Source organism: Embiotoca jacksoni, unplaced genomic scaffold (genome assembly GCF_022577435.1).
Source record: "Embiotoca jacksoni isolate LCO1_2020_lvr unplaced genomic scaffold, fEmbJac1.0.p SCAF_10, whole genome shotgun sequence".
In the NCBI taxonomy this organism is placed as follows: Eukaryota; Metazoa; Chordata; class Actinopteri; family Embiotocidae; genus Embiotoca; species Embiotoca jacksoni.
This window is the reverse complement of record NW_027185230.1, coordinates 4,356,920-4,366,481: the sequence shown is the minus strand read 5'-3', so window position 1 is coordinate 4,366,481 and position 9,562 is coordinate 4,356,920. Positions and strand designations below refer to the sequence as shown.

The 9,562-nt window shown below is 43.3% G+C and overlaps 1 protein-coding gene across 1 annotated transcript; it reads left to right on the top strand.

Moving 5' to 3' along the window:
- The first annotated feature begins 453 nt into the window (after positions 1-453).
- stbd1 (starch binding domain 1) lies at positions 454-7,489 on the top strand. Its single transcript, XM_069162196.1, has 3 exons — positions 454-900; positions 1,948-2,318; positions 3,221-7,489. The coding sequence occupies exons 1-3, from the start codon at positions 612-614 to the stop codon at positions 6,404-6,406; spliced, it is 3,846 nt and encodes a 1,281-aa protein (XP_069018297.1). The 5' UTR covers positions 454-611; the 3' UTR covers positions 6,407-7,489.
- Positions 7,490-9,562: the final 2,073 nt, after the last annotated feature.

Here is a 9,562-nt window from a genome sequence, read left to right as displayed (position 1 = left end):
TAGGTGGAGCTGTGACTCAGGTGTCCTGTCCATAATCAATCCTGTTGGATCACGTGCTTTTCTGTCAGATCTCAAGTGGGGATTGGATTTCCCCGAGATATTGTGCTCAGAAATCCTCCCAAAAAATAAAATAAAAAAACCACTGAGAAGAAATGGAGATGAGTGTTATCAATAACTTCTTTTTTTTTTTTCTTTTTTTTTTTTTTAAGTTATACACACTGCTAACAGACATACTTTTTCTTAAAGGATTAACCTTATCAAATGGTTTCTGTGAGGAAGGGTGTTTTGGTGGGTTAAACTCCTTATCAGGGACCTTAGATTCATGACGAACATCAGACTGTGTGGGCATGGGCTGCAAAAACGAGCTCATTTCCCTTTTTTTATGAATGAACGCTGCGTCCCCATGAGCCAGTCAGCCAATGAGCAGCTCGCACCTGCAGCCCTTCACAGCTTATAGGCAGCAATAAGTCACAACACTTTGAAACGTGGAGGGGAGAGCACGGAACACAGCAGCAGCAGCAGCAGCCTGCAGCAGGGCCTTCATTTACTCACACACACATACATACATACATACATCGTAGCAGGGATTGTTGTTGTCACCACAGGTTGCAATGTCGCTGAAGAACGGCAACACCGTGGCTCTGGAGCGACGCATGGATCTGGCCTCGCTCTTCTGCATGATCGGGCGCCATGGTCCCGCCGTGGCTCTGGCTGCGATCGCAGTGGTGTCGGTGCTGGCGGGCTTCATCATCTACCGGAGCATGAGGGGGAAGCGGAGGAAGGCCACAGCCGGAGCCGACAGCGACAGCAGGAGCCACGCAGCGGAGATGGACGCCTCGCCAGTTCAGACGGACCCGGAGCCGAGTCCGGAGGAATCACGCAGCTCCGCGGAGTCAACAGGTATAATATTCACATGCGACATTATCAGGCGGGAGGGTGCTGCAGTCTACAGGTGCAGGAATCCGCACCGTGGAAATGTTACTCTGTAGCTCGGTGATAGATTCGGGTTTTAGAGCTCATTTGCATGAATCTACCGAGCACGCTTACACGAGACATGCTGAGGGTTAAATATCATGATATTGTAGGAAATGCACCGTCAGGGTCCCATCAACTACAACAGCCTAATGCAGATCATCATGACACGCCAGTGTTGAATAAATCATAACGCACTATAGCCTACAACCACGGGGACAAGTATTCTGCATAATGGCTGTTCTTTGAACAATTTGCTGCCAATACTTTGAAATTTTACCTTGAACTTTTAAAAGATTATTTTTAAAGTGTGGTTTTGCTACTTTTACTTTACCACAACGGTGAATGCTGGTAAAACTCATTAATACTACTTTTTTGTCTCTAAGAGAGCCATACAGCCATGGCACATGATGAAAAGGGGTTCTCGAGCTACGTTGGTAAAATAGAGACTGAAATGTACATTTACAAATGAGATATCTGGACTTGTCCCTAAAATCAGTTGTAAAATGTGCTATTCAGCAATATTCGTACGGTTTGGTTTCAACACGCAGATAAAATGACAAAATGTTTTGCAAGAGAGATTTTGGCCAGGTCAAATAAAGCTCTAACGAGAGGAGACGGAAAACCAACAAATCTTTGCTGTTGCTGATTGCACTGATTACTTTTCGTTTGATTAAGTCTGTCATCACATGAAGGTACAAAGGGGGATTACACAAATAAGGTGTAAACTTTTAAAAATAGATCTTACCTGGCTTTCACATCAGCCCTTTAAAAACCAGCCAAATATACTCATCCTATCAGATATTTATTTTCCATTTATATCAAGTGACTGTTGGTTAGTTAACCCATTAACTTGCATTATTTTGAAGAGCGTCTCTTATAAATAAGAGTATATTTTTTAAAATATAAACTTAATGTGTTGTGGCGAATAAGTACATGTGGAAAATATGAGTATTCTTTCTTGTCTTCTTATAGATGTGAGTGATGAAAGCCTAACGGATGCGAAGGAGGATGCTGATCTAATTCGGAGTGATCTCAAAATCAGACATCGTCGTGCTGAACACAAACCTCCACCTTATTGTCCAACTGAGAGCGACCCGGTGACAGACAACAAACTCGACACTTCAGGCGCGCAGGATTTTCGAAGAGCACCGGAGACGTACGCAGAGGAGGCTGATCAGAGCCTGCAAAGTGACACCGTGGCAGGAGGGGATACAGAGGGTGATGCTGACTGCCACCGGGGTTTAACAGATGACGCGGTGAAGGATGCTGAAGAGGACCGTGACAACGATGGCTGCTTAAAGCCTGAGCTGATTTATAATGAGAGCCACAAAGAGGAAAAGGAGGTAAGCAGTTGTCTCATGGAAGTTATTGTAAAAAAAAAAAAAATAAAGTCAGTTGGACAGAGTAATGGCCGAAGGGACATTTTTAGAAAGTTACACGTATATTGAGTTTTTTTCATTGTGTATAAAACTCACCTCAGTATATGTGTAACTTATATTGAGTGCAATGAATGTAAAACTCTTTATTCTGTTAATTTTACGACGCATTTCTGTACGGCTCAGTTTCACGGCTTATAAGTTGGAGTCGGTTACAGACAGTCAACCTTAACATGACTCCTTACGCATTTTTATATTCAAAATTGAATATGTACAGAGCCTAAGGAACACGCTAAATGTGTATCTGTCTTAATGCAGTCAAAGTTAAATACAATAGCTAAAATGGAAGTTTACAGTTACATTGAACTCAAACGTGATTCATAAACACTAATGACGCTCCAGGTCTGTTGGATGTGTAAATAAGCAACCGTCTGCCAACATGGTAGCTGAAACTATTATCCAAGCTCATAACGTCTCTCGGCCTGTCACAAGTATTACATAATCGCCTGATCAGTTATTTGAGCATAATTGTCATTATTTTGCGTGATCGTCAGAATCATTTAAATTCATGTATCCCGAAACAGCTGGATGAAACTAACAGAAAGCTAAATATTAAGTAGCAGCTAGGACACGGTTAGCTTAGTACAATGACCAGAAATGGGGAAACGGGTGGCCAGAGTCTGAGAATCTTTTTTTTTTTATCTCCCCTGTATATGCATATTCATTCTCTCTGTGGTTTCACTCTAACACGGTGCTGTAGCACAATAGCCTTTGGTACTTTATATTGTCTTTAGTGTATTTTCATCTACTGTATGAGCACAAAAAAAAAAGTTGGCAAGAAGAGAGTAACTGTCTTTGTATGCGTGTAGGTGGTACAAGCAACGTACCAGGAAGATGAGACTGTGGCGACAGACGAGGACCTTTCAGATGAGAAAACCCATCAAGAGGAGGACGACCTTCAGTGTTTCTCAGACGGCTTCAAACAAAACCCTCTTGCGAGTGAAAACGGAGACGACGACATTCCGCATGATAATGTAACCACACCAGATCCAAACAGTGTGGAGTCCAACTTGGAAGAGCCTATCGTTCATATCGGAGATGTACCCGTCTCTTGCAACTGTTACAGCAAAGACGCAGAGTTTGAAGAAGAGAATCACCCTCCAGGAAGTACTGATTGTTTTCATGATGACGGCAGTAATCGCCTCTCTCCAGAGAAAGAGAAGAAAAGCGAGGGTGAGAAAGCAGAGGAGTGTTTAGACAACCAACTGATTGCTCAACAAGCTGAGATTGTGTACTCGGCATGTGAACAAACAACAAACCTGCCATCTTCCCAGCGGGATCAGTGTGACGATGTGACGGATGAGGAGACGCTGTCCATTCAGGACATTGACGGGGATGACGGCCATCTTCTAACTGGTGAAGTGATTGAAGAAGATGACGATAAAGACCAACTGAACAATCCTGCGGCTGTCGAATTCGACGCCCAGCCGCTACAAAAAGACAGACGACTCCAGCCTGAACCACAAAATGAAAACGGTCTTGCCTGTAATCAAGAGTGTGATGTTAACAAAGGGAAAATGCTGACTTTCCGTGATGAAGAGTGTGATAGTTTAAGGGTAGAACTTTCCCCTCCTCTGTCGCCTCTGGTCGAGCCAGCTGAGTCGGAAAAGATTGATGGTGACGATGGTCTGTCTGATGCAACAACTGATACAAAACCTCAAATCTCCAGCACTGTGGATTCTCTTGACCGGTCATCAGATAATCAACAACCACAAAGCCAAGACAAAGAACTTGCCCCAACTTTGGATAACGATGCAGATCTTGATATTTTTTGCCCTGACCTGCCACCTCCTCTGAGCAAAAAGAAGGAAACTGGCACGGTAGTCGTGCTGGCTGAAGAAAGCGTTGACCGTCTTGCGTCCTCTTGCTACGAAGACCAACAAAGTGGCCGCATGGGAAATGATGAAACAATTGACAAGACAAGAGTTAATTGTGCCACTGATGCAGCCGTTTGTGATGAGACGAGCTCTACTGCGCCCGTGACCTCTACAGAAGTACCTCATCCCGACACGCTGCCTACTTTCCAAGACGTACAGAGTGACCAAATACAAAACCACACAGATTCCCCAGAGGTTACCATTTGTGCCGCTCCTGAATTGATTGAGAGTATTAACCCTCCGGCGTGTCGAACCCCCCTGCAGTCTTTTGAGCAAAGTGGGCTGACTTTGTCGTCTTCGGGTCTTGGTGAAGAGAGCGGGATTTCAAGCATTGCCGTCGGCCCGGATGCTGTTAATGACGTGACCCCAGCAAATGTGGTGCTCCATGTAACCGATTTAGATCGACAGTATGAAGGACGGGCTCAGAACCGCCTCAACGCTGACAATGTAGCTTTACCCGTCATTAACGAGGACACGGCAGGTACGGTAATCGGGTCCTGCCCGTCAAATATATCCCAGCAACCCCACAGTGTGCACAAACACTCGGGCATTGTGGATTTCCCTGACCTGCCATCATGTTATCAACAAACGCAAACACGAGAGAAAGAAGAGGAAGTTGCCACAACTTTGGATAAAGACGCGGATCTTGATATTCTCTGCCCTGACTCGCTATTTCTTCAGACCAAAAAGAATGAAATTGACACACTTGTGGCATTTGCTGAGAAAAGTGTTCGTCGGCTTGCGTCCTCTTGCTACAAAGACCAACAAAGTGGCCGCATGGAAAATGACGAAACGATTGACAAGACAAGAGTTAATTCTGCCACTGATGCAGGTCTTTGTGACGAGCTAGCTAGCTTTACTGCACCCGTGACATCTACAGAAGTATCTCGTCCCGACATGTTACCTTCCCGCCGAGACGCGCAAAATGATACAGATTCTCCCAAGGTTACCGTCGGTGCCGCTCCTGAAGTGGTTGAGAGTATTGACCCTCTGGCGTGTCAAATTCCCCTGCTGTCTTTTGAGCAAAGTGAGCTGTCTTGGTCAACATCTCGTCTCGGTGAAGAGAGCGGGATCTCGAGCATGGCCGTCAGCCCTGACTTGCCAGATGCCGATCATGACATGACCTGTGAAAATGCGGTGCTCCTGGTAACGGGTTGTGATCCACAACGTGAAGAACGGTCGCAAAGCTGCTTGTATGCTGATGACGTAGCTGTATCCGTCCTCAATGAAGATACGGAAGGTTTGGCACCCGGGTCTCGTCCGTCATATCTATCCCACAAACCCTACCGTGAGCACAGAGACCGGGCTAGTGACGCATCTTTTGCAGCCAACGAGGACACGTTCGGCCACGAGATTGAAAATAGTTACCACAGAGAGGTGGACCAGTTGACGGAGCAGACCGGGGAGGACGACATGCGCTTAACCGTCGAGCTGACAAAGCAGACGCGCATAAAAGCAGTTGCTGAGGCTGTCGAAGTTAAGGAAAAGAAGGAAGGAGCCAAGAAAGAGGAAGAGGAGGGCTATGAAAAGACCGAAATCAGTATTATGGAGGCCACTATGGACCATAATGAATGGATCACTGAGGGGAACTATCAAGTCCTTCCCTGGATGAACCCTTCAGTCCCGTATTTTGCCCAAAACCCCACAAAACCTGAGCCACCTCCAACTGAAGAACACCACGACGGCTCTTCTCCTGCAGTTGTTGCTTGTGTAGATACAGATATCCCACCTTCCACTGAAGTCGGCCAACCCGGCTCCGTTTTCCCTCTTGACGCAAATGCGGAAAATAACAAAAAGGTCGTGGCAGTCCAGCCCGTCCCGCAAAACGTCAACGTGACCTTCCGCATCCACTATCTCACCCACTTGCCATACCAGAAGGTGGCTATCGCAGGGAACCAGCAGGAGCTGGGAAACTGGAAGGATTTCATCCCGCTGGAGAGAGCCAAGGATGGGCTGTGGTCCACCGTGGTCAGCCTGCCTGCGGAGAGCCATGTGGAATGGAAGTTTGTGGTGGTGGACAAGGGTGAGGTTTGTCGTTGGGAGGAGTGTGGCAACCGCCTGCTGGATACAGGCTACGGAGACGACCTGATTGTGCACAAATGGTGGGGATTCTTGTAAGTTGACATTTAAGGAAATGGCTGAAGACGTGAGCGGAAGATCGAGAGTGGCAGGTGAAGGAAGCTTAGGGACTGGATGCCGGAACAGGTAGAGGCAAGTTTATTTGTTTATGTGTTCATTGATAAATTTCGCGGTGTTGATTTGGGGACATTAATGGGTATTACTGTTACAAATTGGTTTCAAGAAACATTTTCTACACGTTAATATTGTTTAAGCAAAATTTAAAGGAAGTTATTTTACTGCTGAGATCTGTCAGAAAATTTACAACGGTTTTGATCTTTTTGATAACACGTCACATTTTTGTATTTGTATTTTTCATTTTCTCTTGTCAAATATATATTTTGACTTCTACTGTGTTGATCTGACTAAATAAATAATCTAAAGTTGTCACCCTGCAGTTAGAACTTTCAATGTGCAGTTCTAAAATCCCAATTAGACGACCGCCTTCTAATAGCCAACGATTAAGTGGATCTTTCAGGGCACTGGAAAGATTGCCATCAAATGACAAAAGTATCACATAAATCGTCTTCCTTTTTATGTGGCAATATGTATGATTATGCAAACTGAACTTCCTTAAAAGTTGGTGAGTTAATGCGAAGGTTCAATTTGTACGAGACTTTTATTATACTGTCCATATGCTGCTTGAATACGCCCTAACAATCTATCAGAATAAATGCACATAGTTCACTTTTACTACAGCAATAATTATTCTGTATACTATATGACTGGTGTTACATCAGGTACTCTAATGTGTTTACCACTAAACTGTGATAGTGCTGTAACTTTGATGCTGCTTTTAATTCGTGGGATTCTATGCATGAAAATAAATGTCCCACTGTTGTTCTATAAATGTGCCTTTTTAAACATAAGTTTCTATTGATGTGTATCAAAAACTTGAATGAATTACTCGTAGTGTGTTACTTATTTTCTCAAAAGTGATCATTTTTAGTCGGGTTTAAGTTTTTAATCAGTGTAGACTATAGTTACTGTCTTAGATTATATCATAGTATCTTTAATATGCAATATTGTGATGATGATGCTATTCCTGAATGTTAATAAAGTGGAGATTGTTATCAAATCAAATCTGGGCATATGTTTCTTGTACATGTTAAATCCTATCCATTTTTAATTATCTCAGCTGATTGATGTATGATGTTCTTTGCCGTCTAAATTTCTGCAAATCATTTACAATTGTTGCGACAGCCTGACGTGGGTGAAAAAAAACGGGGAACTCTCCAGCCTAATGTCTAATTGTTCTTCAGCTACATTTCTGTTCTTCAAAGCAAAAGCCACAACCGTGACCTTGTTTTGAGTCCAGCTGGCTCAGATTGTTCACGTCGCATCATTAGCAGGTGTGTTTTCATGCCAGCTTGTCAGATCCACTCAGCTCAGTGCCGGAGGTGACTGCTGTAACTGAAAAGAAGTGCTCTTCATTTTCCCGTCTCGGAACTGTGCAGATGATGAACGGTACGTGCTCACACATGCACAGGCAGAAATGCTTTTTTTTTTTTTTTTCTAGCCCTGTGAATGATTCATCTGCACTGCAGAGAGCGGAAAGGTTTTGCGACGTCATTTAAGAGGATAAAACCGTACATAAGCAGTGCTTAGAGTGGAAGGAAAGACAGATGACAGGAATAATGTTTTGGTTTTTTTGTTTTTCATTTTTTTTAATTAGATGTTATTGGCTTTTTGGCAATGCAGCAAATTGGAGAATTCAGAGGAGGTCACAAAAAAATAAGGCTTCAGAGGAATGAAACAAATTATAGCCGTATAAGAAAATGGACAAAAATTACAAGAAACACAAATTTGTGTTGTGAGCAAAATCCAATCTTGACCTGCCACTCTGTTCTATCTTCATGTAAATGGGTCTGTCTTTGAAATGTGTTCTCCTGTGGGGTTCCATATTTGGAAGACCCCTTAATCTAAAGTGACCGAAGGGAGCCTCCCGTCGGGTATTGAACCTTTTGCAGGATCGACACCACGTTCCTCTTAGCCAAACAAGGCCACAGGGAATCATTTGACCCACTTCAAATGGGGTCAATCTGACTCTGGCTGGCTGTAGTTCACGTGATTTCTGTTGTATTTGTTGTTTCATAACAGAAGTTCAGGGAACTTCTACCTGTTTGCTCCACAGCAGAGAACCAAAAAGTTACACAGAGGCTCTGGGTTTACATCGAGGTAAACGAATTAACAAAATTAAGAACCTTATGAAGTTAACCATGTTGTAAATATATATTATAAAGAAACCAATAAATTGAAGCCAGCAAAAGTCAAATTCGGTTTAAAGAGAAAAAAAAAAAACACGTTAACTTGATCTTTCAGGTCACGTGTTGGTTTTGTGGGGTGTAAATGGAGCACACTCCCTCACCACTGCTAATGTGGCAGCTGGGAGTGTGTGCACTTTCTAAGGTTGAAGGTAATCCTTTATTTAGACACGAGGCTTACAACTGACACCACTTACTCTCCTTCAACTCCCTCTCTCTTTCTGTCTTTCCTACATCTCTCTTTGTCTCATACAGATACATACACACACACACACACACACACACACACAAACACACCATTTTGTCAAACATCTAAACAGTTAAGCCGCTTTTAAACTAGTGTTTGATCTCCGATAAGGCACAAGTCTTAACACTGAGTCATCAGTGTAATCTGGAAACAGCCCACTGTCAGGCTCTTAACAAACAGATCTTGGCGCTCTGGAGGGAACAAAGCCTTTAAATCAACACCTTTAAAGGATTCTTCAGCTGCTTGTGCTGTGTCTCACTGTGATAGATCACGTGCTGTGGATAGTCTGCATCTTTTTTTTTTCTTTTACTGACATTTTATAAGCATTAAACACTTTGTAGACATTTTTTCTATGTTGCTGTTTTTTTTGTTGTTTGTTTGTTTGTTTTTGGTCGTGGGATATTAGATTATTCATGTCAGTGCCCGTTCACATAAAGTTGTTTCCTGTAGTTGTTTAAGCGGCCTGTTCCTGAAAGCAGGTTTAACAAAGCCTGAGTTGTTTTAACCTGAAGCGAGAAAGTCCGGATTAGAAAATTCAGAGTGGTCACGAATCAGACTTTCCTGATTGCACTCCAGATGATTAACTTCTTTCACAGTTAAAACACTTGATGTCATTTTTTATCTTTTTCAAGCTTGTAGTCCTCG

Coding starts and splice junctions, on each gene's coding strand:
- stbd1 (XM_069162196.1), top strand. CDS start 612: ATGTCGCTGAAGAACGGCAACACCGTGGCTCTGGAGCGACGCATGGAT. Junction 901..1,947: donor CAGCTCCGCGGAGTCAACAG/GTATAATATTCA, acceptor GTCTTCTTATAG/ATGTGAGTGATGAAAGCCTA. Junction 2,319..3,220: donor GCCACAAAGAGGAAAAGGAG/GTAAGCAGTTGT, acceptor GTATGCGTGTAG/GTGGTACAAGCAACGTACCA.